This window comes from Gymnodraco acuticeps, unplaced genomic scaffold (genome assembly GCF_902827175.1).
Source record: "Gymnodraco acuticeps unplaced genomic scaffold, fGymAcu1.1, whole genome shotgun sequence".
NCBI lineage: Eukaryota > Metazoa > Chordata > Actinopteri > Perciformes > Bathydraconidae > Gymnodraco > Gymnodraco acuticeps.
This window is the reverse complement of record NW_022990042.1, coordinates 6,005,820-6,019,793: the sequence shown is the minus strand read 5'-3', so window position 1 is coordinate 6,019,793 and position 13,974 is coordinate 6,005,820. Positions and strand designations below refer to the sequence as shown.

Below are 13,974 nucleotides of genomic sequence, written 5' to 3'. Positions count from 1 at the left end.
ATATTTATTTTTACATACCTCCGACAGATAGATGATTGAACCAAATTATCCGAGACCAATTGACATCATACGCCTGTGTAGTGTGTGGGAGCTGCAGTGAACATAAGGCGGCAGTGGGTTTTCATTGGATCACTCCGGTGTCTTAAATGGCATGGTTATGATCTCAGAGGCTGCCTGCAGATTCTCAGTGGTGTGATGAAGTTATACTGCCATGGTTTGGCACAGGTCAGATTCAGGCCTGGCAGAAGTGCAACTGTTTTGTCTCGTATGTGCGCTTTGGTAACCAGGAGTCATGAAGACACACTATTGAGTGCATCTCCACACATCTATTTGGGACTCTGACACAGCATGCCAGGGTAAAATAAAAAACCTGAGACAAAATGTTGTGTTCCCTGCAGCCTAGTCAGCTTGCAGCCTCACCATGCTTTTACAGTTAGCTTTTATGTGCTCTCGTAACTTTTTCTCTGAACGTCTGCTAAGAACCAAGTCCCTAGAAAGCTATTACCGTCTCCCTATATCATGCTGCTCCCTCTTCCTCCAAAACACAACATGATAGACACATTAACACTCATTCACACCCAATTGAGCACAGCATTCAAAAATGGGAAGGAAACACCATGAATGTAGAGGAATGTGGCCATTAAACAGAACAAGATTAAGCAGCTTGTGTGCAGGAGAACAGTAGAATCTGCACCCAAAAGGCAGCTGTGATGCTCAAATATGAGTATTTGTTAATGGGGTGTCACTAATGGTGGCTCTCTGCCAATATTCTTTATTTTCTTGATATCTTTGTGTATAAAAAAATACATTACAGTTAATGGTCCATAATAGAGTATATTTTTTGCGTAGGGCGCTTAAAAATACAAACACTTAACCATGTTTCTACAGTGGTACAATAATTGTGAGACATACACAAAGCATTTATAATCCTTGAATATATACAAAATTATTAAACTTAGAGCCATTAAAACATGTTTTACTTCTTGGTCATTCTTTATTTAACTCCTTTCTTGTTTATGTCTCGATTTCGTATAGCATGTTGTTGGCACAATGCCTGCCCGACTGCTACTAATAATATTTCTCTGGTGTACATTACAGTTAATTGAAGTGCAGCAGCTGTCAGAATAATTACATGCTGATGTTTGCAACTTGGCAGGGAAGGATTACACTTAGCCACAAGTTCTGGAGAGTTTCCTTATTTTTTCGTTCTTTCCTCTACTTCTCGGCCCTGTGAGCCATCGTTTTTAAACCAACAGAAAAACTGTCTCTCAAATAGACGGAGGAAGAGATGGATTCTGTTTGCCTAATTAGAGATACACTAAGGGACACTTGGTGTAATGGTGGTAATCCCAGGATTTGTTTACAAATGGACATTTTTGATTTTCATGGTATTGAATTCTAACTAAATAGAACTAATACATTGTTTTTGAGGTTCTTTTCTTCTTGTGAGTTCAGAGTTCAAATCCAGCTGTCTAGATGACTGCAACTTTTGCGTGCTTTCGTTGGTGATGACGAGCAATTCCACTCTGCAGGAACCCAGTGGACTTCTGCCTTTTGTACCTTGTCGAGGTCCGCCTTCAGCTCTCTGAACGCCACCACGATATCTCCATTAACAATCACGTTGTCAATCAAGTGCCCGTACTGCTTCTCCATGGTTTCAGCCAAGGTAATCATGTCCTCAAAATCCTCCTCCTGTGGTAAGAGAACGCCTTGGTAAATAAAATGTAGCAACATGAGGTACAGTGGTTTGGGCTAAAATCAGACTTGAATCATCAATTTGATGACTTAAGACAAAAAACGTTACTTGGACTCCGACTTTAACACTTGTGGTCTCATTTGGACTTGAGAATGTTTAACTTGAAACTACTTGTTTCCTACTCAAAGCCCGAAGATAGAGTGCTTTAAAAGTGTTCCACAGATCCATACCTGATTTCCCATTATTTCCTGGATCTACTAATGTTCGAACACTATTCATTCAATTAAGTCGACATTCAATTTCCACGATATACTTTGTTTGAAACAATCTAACATCATCCAAACAAGAAGTAAGAAAGGACAATGGATACAAAAAAAATGTTTACAATTTGAATACTCAAAGTTTAGAACTTCCGAATTGACTTGGGACTTGAATTTACTGTCTTGACTAAGGACTTGAGTGCAAAGACTAGAGACTTATTGTGACTTGGAAACAAATGACTTGGTCCCACCTCTGGCTATATATTACATCTAATCAGTTCTTTCCAAAGCTTTACTTGTGTGTTCTTTAATTAATCATCGAGTGAAAGATGAAAATAATCTGTGCAGAAGGAAAAAAAACAGCAATAGATGATTAATGATGATTTCAATGTTCATCTGAGAAATACTGTTGATGGAAACAGAACAGCGAAAGCCTGACCATATGGTGACGCTCTCCGAGAGGTTGTTTTTACAATAATCTGCACATGCTGTAACCTAACAGGACATGGAACGGATCCCTGTGACCATTCAGCTATACAGACCAAGGCGTAACACGTCGTTACATGCTGGGAGTAAAGGATAAGAGACCTTTTCACACCAGCTGTGGTACAAGTTGAACGCAATAAGAAATGCCTGAACCCTCTGAAGACTGTGGTGGCACCGGGCAAACTCCAGCCATGTTGCAACACAGGTGTGTGACCTCATGGGTTTAATAAGGGCACCATGGGCAGCCAGGGTCAAAGAGTGAAGGAGAAGCCAGATGTAGATTACCAAAGTGACAGAAAATCTTTTTTTGTCTTGGCCAAAACACGCTTCATCACACATATGTGCTCATGCTTTGACACAAGTCATGTAAACCAACACAAGATGTGACCCTTTATCTCCTGGACAAACTGTACTCACCTTAGTAATGGAACAAGAAGCCACCCACCAAGCAGGCTTGTAACTCCACCTATCTATTAAACGTCTCTTAAAAGCAAACCAAGGGGTCAACCATATGTACGGCAAGGTGTGCGCAAGAGTCAGGGGGGTTTTGGGTGTGTGCATGTCTTTGAGGTTGGGTGGGTCCATCAAGGCCAGAGTGTTTAACCTCACACCGCCTCGCATGTTACAAGACATGGAACAAGCACCCGTTTTCAAACATGTATAAGTGTTTCTGTTTTTGTTTCTCTTACCGAAAAGACTCTGACTGAGTTCTTGTCGACTTCATCGCAGACAAAATGCACTCTCCGTCTGGTGAGGTGTAGTTCCTCGATACACGGAGGTTTCACGAACACCACGTATGGTTTGAATTCAGAATTGTACACTTGCTTTATTTTCTATGGTGAGGAAGACCAAAAAGAAGGCAGAAGTAGTTGGTGATCTAAACAATTTCAACACATTAAAAAAATACGGTTACATTTCATCTTTAAGGGATCACTTTCCAGACTATAAATGCCAAACAGGCAATGATGTGTAGCAGATTACAAACCTACAGTAAAAAATTCCCCTATGTTTCGCATTTGATCACCCTTTCTTTCCTTCAAATTTCCACACATGGACAGTTATTGTGTACCAAACGGTACCAAAGCACTCATAACTGTTCCCACTGTTTGGGTAGGTCTAGTTAAATGCACTATATCATTCTTCTGATGAAGTAAGTAACAAGTTCCTTCTTATTTCAAAAGAACCCATAGCATTTGATCCCATGCTGGCTTCCCACCTCTTCCAGTTATTAATAGATCTGTATGAATGAAGAATACAGTATCTGGGGGCAACAAGACAAGATTTTGGTATCAAAGCGGTCTTGTTTTTGTTAGTAGTCTGAATAATAATGCCCATCACATTTTACCAGACTTTTTCTGAATGCAGGTTAACTTTCTGTGTTTAACCCTCCTGTTGTGTTCGTTTCCCCCCCCCCCCTTACTTTGGTGTTCGCGGTCAAATTTAACCGGTCCTGTTTTAACTGCTATTACATTAACACATAAACCATTAATCATCACCAAATTTCATTTAACACCCTTTCAAACTGTACATATTGTATCAGACTACTGGTATACATGAACAACTGCAGTAAATATACAAAGAATAGACACTGAACATGTATTTCCTGTGCCAAGTGTCATCCATGTGGGGGATGGGCACATAAGAGCAGGAAATGTGTCAAATTGTTCTGTGTGTGTGTGTGTGTGAGTGTGTGTGTGTGTGTGTGTGTGTGTGTTTGTGTGGGTGTTTGTGTGTGTGTGATCTGATCCGGATGGTTACTAATTCCTTTTCTTTATGGCGGTCACCGGGAACACCATGGGTGTTACAAAGTTGACTAAATCATCCAAAATTCAACGAAAGTGGTGATCAGCAATTTTATATGTTCAAATGTCTACTGTGAAGGATATCATAAAGCCTTAATGCAATCGAATGTAAAACAAAATAGTTATGATTGATGAAAGTAGTAAATCGGTCAGATTTGACCCGAAGACAACAGGAGGGTTAAAGCAAAACATTGTAAAATCTTGGATCGAATGGTTATCAGCTGACAATAGCTCTTTGTTAGATTGTAAACAGGACACAGTCTCGCAACTCCAACTTCATTCTTGAGTCTCAAGTTGCTAACTGTAGACATGAGAGAGGAAGCTTTGACTGAATGCTACAACAAAACCCCAACATAATATAGCCCCTTGCCCCCAGAGGCTTATTGCCATCACCTAGCCAATTGGTTTCTAGATTGCCAAGAACTAAACCCTGTGGGAAACACACATGGGCTATTGGAAACTTTATTTTATTAGTTCAAACATGAAGTTGAAAGATGTTGAAAGACTAGGTTTATAACTGAAAGGGCAATTGTCGCTATTAACCTTTTCAGCACAATTGTGGTGTGATTTACCATCGAAAATGTGGATTATTTGGCAAAAAAATTCCTACTCCTCTGAAAATTGTCCAAATTAATTTCTGTAAACATGAATTTTTTTTAAATGGCTTAGTACTTACAGTAGGGTGCACACACAGAAGGCACACCTTGCCCTCAGCCATCAATTTGTTCACAGAATCTACACTTGTTCCATAGTAGTGTCCACTGTATCTTCCATATTCTACAAACCTAGAAACAGAACCAAGCAGTCCGTGAACAGACAGAGAAAACATCATAAAATGTAATCAGACAGCAGTAGAGATGAACATCACTCTCATGAAAGGGGACAATTGTTAACATCATGAGAAAGGAAACACCTGCTCATGTACCTTTGATTGAGAATATCCTCTTCAAACATGGATATTGACACAAAATTATAATCCACCCCTTCATTCTCCTGCCTTTTCTTCTCACGTGTGGTGTCTGAAAGAAAAGAGACGAGAGGCTTAAGACAGCTGTTAGGGATGAGAAACCATTTAGTGCGCGGGAGGTAAAGGTGACATTTCTGGAAGTCTATCTTACGCGGTACAGTCACGCCATAGTGGTCAGGGTCTGAGAGCAGGAGCCTCCTCTTCAGTTCATTAACGCCAACGCCGCTGGGCCCTGGAGACGGAGATAAAAACACTGTGTTCTGTATGTAGGTATTCATTCCCAAAATCACTATGTACTATTGTTTGCCTTACAACATCAAATAGGCTTAGTGATCTGGTGACACATCTGTCTTTATAATCAGAGAACGACAAAGGGGAGCGGGAGACAGTCAGACAGACAGAGCTCTGATTTCATACTGATTTCAGTCTGAAAACGGTTCGCCGTCTCTTTCTTCGCCGGTGTCTCTCTATTGAACATTAACTGCTCCGAAGCCCTCTGGAAAATCCATAGCATCCCGTCTAAACGTGACATCTGCAAAGCCACACAGTATCGGTGTCATTAAAGTGTAGGATGCACAGGATAAAGCACATACACACAACTGTACACACACATACTGTAGCATCTGGGATTTTCTTTTCTAAAGCAGCTTTTCGCAGCCCCCAGATTGCATCAGACTCTAATGGAGCGCCGTCTGAAAGTAAGATTCCTGACATACCTGCCTTTTCCATCACAGGGTTGCATGAGCTCGATACAAAATATCAGGTTTATGGACTCTCCACTCTTACACCACTGATGTCTTCCACAGCTGCTCCACCGAGCTGGAGAGGAGCATCATCGGGCACTGTAGATACTTTCTCCTGACCTTTTTTTTTTCAAGAGTTACACGATCTGTAGAGCTTAAATCGGCTGGCAGTCGCTTTCACCAACTTTCCTATGGCTATTGTTCCATTCAAAGTGCGTATGCAATGCAAACAAAAGAGGACATATTTCCAACCTGGTCTAACATTATCCATCTGGTGCTGTTTTAGCCATCCAGGTTCTGGTATTCCTGTCCATAAATCTCATTGCCAATAACCTATATATTGCTAATGATGAACTCCGGTCAACAAAGAGCCTTCACAGCAGACAGTAAAACGTAATCCAGAGTTAGGGTAAACTCCAACTCAATTAAAGAGGTCTAAATCTAAATCCAAGCTCTCTTAACTGTTCCAGTTTAATGATGGAGCACTTGGCTGACATTATGAGGAATATAATTCACAATCCACTCTTCCCCTTCTCTCCATTTACTATCATTAATCTATTATATCTGGTTAATGTTTTTTCGCCTCTTTAATTCACTTTGTTTTGCTTCTTTCTGCCCTCCACTTTCGATTTTCTGTCCCTCTTCTGCCCTTCTCTTCTTTCTTTGATTTCCCTCGGTCACAGACGACCAGTCGTATCATAATACAACATTAAAAAGACCTTCAGCGGGGCTCAATGTGAAATTCCCGCGGGAGAGATATAGCTCAGAAATACATAGAGCAGACCGGCAAGGTTGGCAGGGAAGTGAGTCTGGGGTGGGCCACTTGGTAACTTAAGAGAACAAAATATATTCTGACTTGAGTTCTCTGACAGTGTTTACGTGCTTATGACGGGAAAGGATTATTCTTGCACTCAAGAGTCGGGAAATAAATCTTCATCAGGACATTACTTTTTCTTTTGATCAACAACTGCTACAATATAAATAATAGTGTTCTTTTAGTGAATGGGATCATGTTGTTTTTTATATGGACAAAAGAAGGCTGGGGATGATATAAAACAAAAAACTATTGCACATAAAGCCACAGTAACTACCATTTTTTTCTAAATATTAAATCAATATGAAATGTTATGAACACAATATATTACATTAGCCCAGTGGTTCTCAAACTTTTTCAATAATGTACCCCCTTTGAAAAAAAGATTCAGCCAAGTACCCCCTGATCAGCGCTAAAACAATTTGTTGAGAAAATGCCTATATAAAGAGGTACAGTACAGCGCTGCACCATCAGTGTCTGATTTATTAAAACAACAACCTTGTAACTGAGAAACACTTAAATGCTACATTTCAAATGTTTACAAGCCAAATTCATGGCAAACCAATTTTAACATCATGCAATAACACTAAGACGACATTAGTTGCATTGAACTGATGTTTTTAATAAGTTGTACTCACAATTTAGTGAGAAACATGGGCTTGTGCTTCACTGAGGATCTTTGTCATTCTGACAGGGAGGCAAACTGCAGTTATTACACTTCGCGTTTTGAAATATGTGTAACTCTGTTCATATAAAACCCACACTGCTCAAACTTCGTTACTCTTCCTAAAATGTGTATATTTATTTATTTTGGGGCGTGGGGAATGAAGAGAAAAAAATATATGAGCATTTTATGAGCATGGGATTTTGACCCCTCACATAAAAATATGCATAATGCTGCGCTATACTTTGCGGCCGCACGCCGTTGCCAAGCAACGCTTAGTGTTTAGGTCCTTTGATAAGCAGGCAGTCATATAATTAACTAGAACTAGCTAGATCTGATAGATTTGGACATAAACGCGAGTGAAGTCTAACCGGACGCGAGAGAGAGATCAGAGAGCAGATCAGCTGCTGCTGACGGAGAACACGCAGCTCTTCCGGAACACAGCTCCGCCGCTGTGACGGACCGTTGAGCGGAGCAAAATACACTAACCCCGCGATTCCACCGGGTCCGTCTGCGCCGCGTCACGGCTGCCCCGCGGTTTTGGTCTGACCTCCTCCAGCGCCATAACTTACCGGGTGCGTTTCAGAAGCGTTTCGGAAGCGGAGCGTCTTGTGTGCCGGCTCGCAGTTTTTGTTGATTTGGGCATATTTCCTAACTTTGTAGAGACAAAGTTAGTAATAATTGTAATAGTCCAGTTATAAACGACATGAATCAAAGATGTGTTGCTGTATTTTAGTGGTAAAAAAATGCATTCATCATCATAATTATTCTATACATATAATTTACACACAGTGCCTGTAAACCGGAGGAGAACGCTGGCATTTCTACTCCTACTTGAAAGACTACAGAGGGATAGGGTCTGCAAAATTAGTTTATTTTGGGGATTTAATGGATGCTCTGACCGGTCCACTTCCTGCTATGGAACACCTCGCGTCGCGTCAAAAATAGACTTGCATCTTATTTTTAGCGGAGCCCAGCGCCGAGACGCTTCTGGGACGCTTCTGGGATGCTTCTAGCCGTAACGCGGCACGTCTGGTGGAATAGCACCCATTGACTAGAGTGGCCGCGATCGCTGTGAACGCCGCGGCGCAGCCGTAACGCGGCTGTAACGCGGCCGTAACACGGCGCAGACGGACCCGGTGGAATCTAGGGGTAAGAGTTAGACCCAACACACATAGCTAGTTTATCTACTCTGGAACTAGCTAAACTAGTTATAAATATATTTATTCTTTACTGTCGGGTCACTTACAGGTTCAGCGAGCTGCACGAGACTGACGGGCTGTCAGGAGAGGGAGAGGAAAAGAGAGCACCCTGTTTATTTTTCCCATTTTATTATCCAGAATTACTGTAACTTTTGAATAAAGTAGTTAATCTACTATTAGTAGTTTGTTTAAATGCATTACTTACGTTATTTTTCCCATTAACATACAATTAATTTCACGTACCCCCTGCAGTACTCCAACGTACCCCTAGGGGGCCGCGTACCCACATTTGAGAACCACTGCATTAGACTATAGCACAGTAACCTATTTAACGAGATGTTGGCAGTGTGCTCTTAAACATCTCCACAAAAGATGGGAATATTCCTGTTTCTTTGCGCAACCGTATGTTAACCTCATACGTACCAACCAGAACAACCAGACGGTGTGGGTCCTTGGGGTCTCTGTGGTAGGGGGTCACCTGTTTGTAGGCAGGGGGTCGAACTGAGCTGTGTACCCCTGTGCTCCAACTCCTGGACCGAGCCGCTTCTCTGGCCCAACTGCTCTGTCTTCCGAGTCGGAAACTTCTTCTCAACCCAGCTGGAAAAAAGAGATATGGATCTCAGACCTGCCAGGCGTATCATTGAAAACCTAGCTGAAAATTGCCTCATTGAAATTGCCCTGAAACCATTTTCATTGATTTTCTTTTGGGGCTTCGTGACAGCAGTACAGACAATGTCTGGAATTAATATAAAGTTACTGAGGTGAATCCCCTACTAATTTACACATGCAGGTACAGTGAATCAATACAAGTGTTCAACACTAACACAACACTGCCACCCAAACTCTTCTGTAAAGCACCATCCTGAAAAGCCCTAACTCTGCAGTAGACGACAACTCCGTCTGTCACGCTTGTAGGCTCTCTGACAGCGAGCGTCTGCCATGCAACTGTGGTCTGGCTGGCTTGGCAGGCCTTCTCTTTTTCATAATGTTAACTGCTGCTAAGTGGTGCTGCCAGGCTTGCTTTGACGTCAGCTGTAATTTCTCTTTGTAAGCATATCTGTCCGTTCCCTCTCTGGGCTTCATTCTAAGAAACATGGCACAATTAGTAGAGATTTCAAACTTTTGTTTACATGGGATTGAAACTGATGAATTCACTGAGAAATGTCAGTGTAATACACACTGTCTAAAATGTATATCATACAACAAATGAGAAAGCCTATAGCATGAAACAAGGTCTATAAGAAAGCATATTGTAATTGTCAATCTTAAGGAAAACTGGCAGTGAAGTTCATCATGTGTCACTGAAAATGCTCTCAGCTGTAAAACTGTAGGACATTTTTGGAAATGCTGTAAGACACATTTTAAAATATGAAATAAGGGTCAGATAAAACTGTCAGGAGATTCAATACATGCGATGCATGTCATGAACTGGGCCTGAGCCCTCTATGTCAAGATGATATGATATGAGCCTCAACCTGCAGTCCAATAGAGTGGACATATACTCTCAGTATGAAGGATTGGCGTCCAAGACCATTGAGTCAATTTTTAGTGGTACTGAATATGTCAGTCCTACCATAAGAACTAAATAAAACAAAAAACGTGTCAAGAAAGCAGATAGGCATATTTTCCAAAATGTAAAATAATTATACAAGAAGGTCACTCAGTCCAAAGTCACTTTGATACGGACGTTAGCTTTATCAGAAGTTCGCTTATATAACGGGACATACTGTATTTCTGAGTGACGCAAAATATGAAGCTGCACGGGTTATTCTAGGACCCGACCTTAAAGGTTTCATATCATACTATTTTTAGGCATACATTATGTGTTCCAGATATATAAAAAACATGTCTACAGTATGATGTGTTTTGCTCAAAATACCAAACAGATTCTAGCCAAGCCTCATACCCCTCTGTGTCAGCCCTGTTAGAGAAGTGCTGATTTTGGGTCCTTAGCTTTAAAAAAAAGCTGCCATGTTGAAACGCCATATCATCTTCAAAACCACATCAAGGATTATTTCTGAAACAGTATGGAGCTCAAATGCTTTTTCTCTCACAAGGTGAGTTCCTTTTTTTATTTCCTGCTTTTTTACACATACTCTCTCCAGTAGCCTACAGGTTAGCTCTGAGCGTTAGCGATACTTGCTAATGTAAACAAAGACCATATTACGTCCAAAACAGTCGAGCATTGTTTCTGATAGCGACGTTTCTGATAGGGCCGTGGGTGTAAAGCCAGCCCACATTTCTGATATTACGTCATATCGGACGCAAATCTGGATCAGCTCCGTTGTACCCCCGTTTTAGAGATTTGGGTACGGAGGAATAGAGAGAGGGTTTTGTTTACTGACCACACAATAAAGTTGTTTCCAAAAGTATCTTAACTTTTTCACTTTGGCTACCTTAATTTCAATTACGTATACAAGTAGAAGCAAATGGACTAAATAAAGTTGTGTTTTTTATAGTGCTGTCAACATCATCGCGTTAAGGGCGGTAATACATTTTTTGAATTAATTGCGTTAAAATATTTAACGCATTTAACGCATGTGCAGAATGGCCCGCCCCATACCAGTGGCAGCGCCAGGGTATGGCTGGGGTAGGCTACACCCAGGCCCGGACTGGCCATCGGGAGGACCGGGAGGTTTCCCGATGGCCTGGCCTGTTAAGTGGCCTGCTGGCCTGAGGATTCTGTTTTTTATGTATGGATTGTGAACGCAACGCTGCGCAAATGTGGGTCTGACTCTGCCTCACAGAGGGTGACTGGCTGTCTCCATGATGTGGCCTGCCGACATGGCCACTTTCATACAGATCATACTAATGCCCTCGATTGGTCTCTGTGTGTCATTCAAGCTCGGGAGGGTATGTATGTGTGGCGCGAGAGCGAGAGAGAAAGCGCGTGCACCGGTTACGTGTATTGTTGTTGTTAGCATCTGGTGCTAGCTAGCTGCGCTAACGCATATCATGAGCTGTCAACAAGGTGGAGGAGAGTCCTCTCCAGTCAGACTGAGAGACTGATAACTACAGCTCAGGTGAGGTAAAGGACTCTGAGTGTTTAGATAGTTAACTTAGTCTAAGTTCTCTGTGGGTCTCAAACGGTTTGGTCACCATTTATGTAAACACATATTTCCATTTGAAGGGGGAGTGATTAGTAAAATATGGATGAATAATTAAAAAAATGTTTTAACTAGGTGAAAAAAGGGCAAGATAAACTTGTTAGCTAAAACTAGTCTTTGCTGCTGCCTCAAAGAGGAGCGGGGGGGAGAGGAGGGAGACAGGAGAGGCTGGTTCAGGAGCACAGACACACTCACAACTATAAATGTACCAAAAACAAATAAATAAACAAGTTTCAATGTTTTTTCATATTGGATATAGTATGTTATTGGTTATGGCCATGTTATTATGATTTTATGATTATTTAAATGTATACAGTTCTGTTTCATATGGGTGTTGTCTCTTTATTTCCCCCTCAAAGTGAACCAGATTGATGCATTTAAGTCCAACATTTAAAAAATAAATCTTACCGGGGGAGCATGCCCCCGGACCCCCCTATAGGATTTGAGGTCCACCTGCACTTAAAATATGTTCACATAGGTTCCTAAATAGATTTGCACATTATTTTAAACAGTAACCCATGTCCATATGTTTATTCTAGGGTAGTAGATTTAAAGTTTAGGTCTATCACTATGGGCAGCAACGCTGTAAATATTGACAAATAAATCCAGAAAAATGGCACAAAAGAAAACTGGTAGTGGCCTGGCTGGGTGTATAATTCCCGGCCTGACTTATTTTCCCAGTCCGGCCCTGGCTACACCCATACCAAGAAATGGCTTAGCCCCACCATGAAAAATGATGTTAAGTAAGCAAAATAAAGTCTGCCAACTCGCGCGGAGTAAATTGCACAGACAGCAGTTAGTAAGATTGATTTCAGTAGCCACGGTTTTGAAAACTTTTGTCACGTAGTGATCGTCTTCTCAATAGAACATCTTTGATAACGGCGTGGTGTTGTTGCAGGAAGTCCCGACGGAGAATACTTTTGCTGTAGTACAGGGGTGCACATAACTGGTACGCAGGTTATGTGCGTAATCTGAAATGCGTACCGTCACTTGTGTCTCAAAGCGCATTTGCGTACCGACGTACTTGTGAAGCTTTTCCAGAAGGCGGTTAGATCACCGGACGACAGAGTCGGTCTCCGTGTGCACAGACAGGGCTGCTGTTAACGTCGGTCTGTACAACGGAATTGTGCCAAAACTACGCCAACCGGCTGCGGAGGGAGACTCCCCCCCTTCACTGGAGAACTGCGCTAAAACAGCTGATCACAACGGTCACGAAGTACTCCACTAGCCGCCGCCGCCCCCCCCCCCCCCCTCTGTCGACTTTCCTGAAGTACTCCCCCGTTGATAGAAATCAACACATAATGAATTAAGACCCCACGGTTTGATGATTGATAGGTCTGTGGGTTGTCTTTCATTTTGACACGCAGAAAAATGTTATAATAAACATAGATACTGTATGTTAAATGGATATATCCGCCTTCTTTCATTTATCTTTCCATTCCCACAACAATATACATAAATAAATGGCATATTTTGGACATAGTTCGAATGGTGATTAATCATGATTAATTAATTTTTAAGCTGTGATTAATCTGATTACAATTTTTAATCGTTTGACAGCCCTAGTTTTTTAATCAAATCCCTTAAATATGATTTGAGAAAACAGGACCTCAACAACAAATTATTGGAAATGTAAACAAAGATTTTACTGACTTAAATATTGTTCCAGCCTGGTCTCCAACAAAACTTTATAGTAAATTAAGTTTAAAAATAAATGTAATTTTCTCATACATTTGTTTTTGCCGTATCACAAATACATGGCTATGGGGCTACAGTCTTTATGCTAAGCTAACTGGCTGCTAGCTTTAAGCTTAATATTCAACAGACAGACATGTGTGCGGTATCAATCTTCTCGTCTCATTTAAAACAGTTCTAAGACCGACCAGAACCAAATCTTTAAGAAATAAACTAACCCGGGGACAAGCTGTTAGCCTGTTTCACCCCATTACCATGACTTTTATTGTAAACAAACCCCACTATTTGCCTTGTTGTTAAGCCCTCTCTGCTCAGATTCTTCTGCATTCAGTCAGGTTGTGCCGCATCGATAACATTTGACATGCCAGACAAAGAGGAAACACAGACTCTGAACCATGTCATCAGGTGGAAGCTGGCCTGAGATAAAATGAAATGCACATTATTAAATGCACATTACTTTTTGAACTGATATAACGCAACATCTGTAATTAGCTTTCTCGTACAGACGCTTGGAACCTTTTTACAATCAGCCGTAAGT

The 13,974-nt window shown here is 41.3% G+C and overlaps 1 protein-coding gene across 1 annotated transcript in view; it reads right to left on the bottom strand.

The window, feature by feature from the left end:
• Nucleotides 1-893: 893 nt before the first annotated feature.
• The window catches only part of LOC117545584 (MAGUK p55 subfamily member 7-like), a 29,133-nt gene continuing 16,052 nt past the window's right edge, over nt 894-13,974 (bottom strand). The window contains exons 13-18 of the mRNA XM_034215423.1: nt 9,058-9,231; nt 5,363-5,443; nt 5,170-5,263; nt 4,921-5,029; nt 3,132-3,275; nt 894-1,692 (exon numbers count right to left, since the gene is read on the bottom strand). Coding sequence (XP_034071314.1) covers nt 1,459-1,692; nt 3,132-3,275; nt 4,921-5,029; nt 5,170-5,263; nt 5,363-5,443; nt 9,058-9,231 — 836 coding nt within the window. The 3' untranslated portion in view covers nt 894-1,458. The remainder of the gene's footprint in view (nt 1,693-3,131; nt 3,276-4,920; nt 5,030-5,169; nt 5,264-5,362; nt 5,444-9,057; nt 9,232-13,974) is intronic.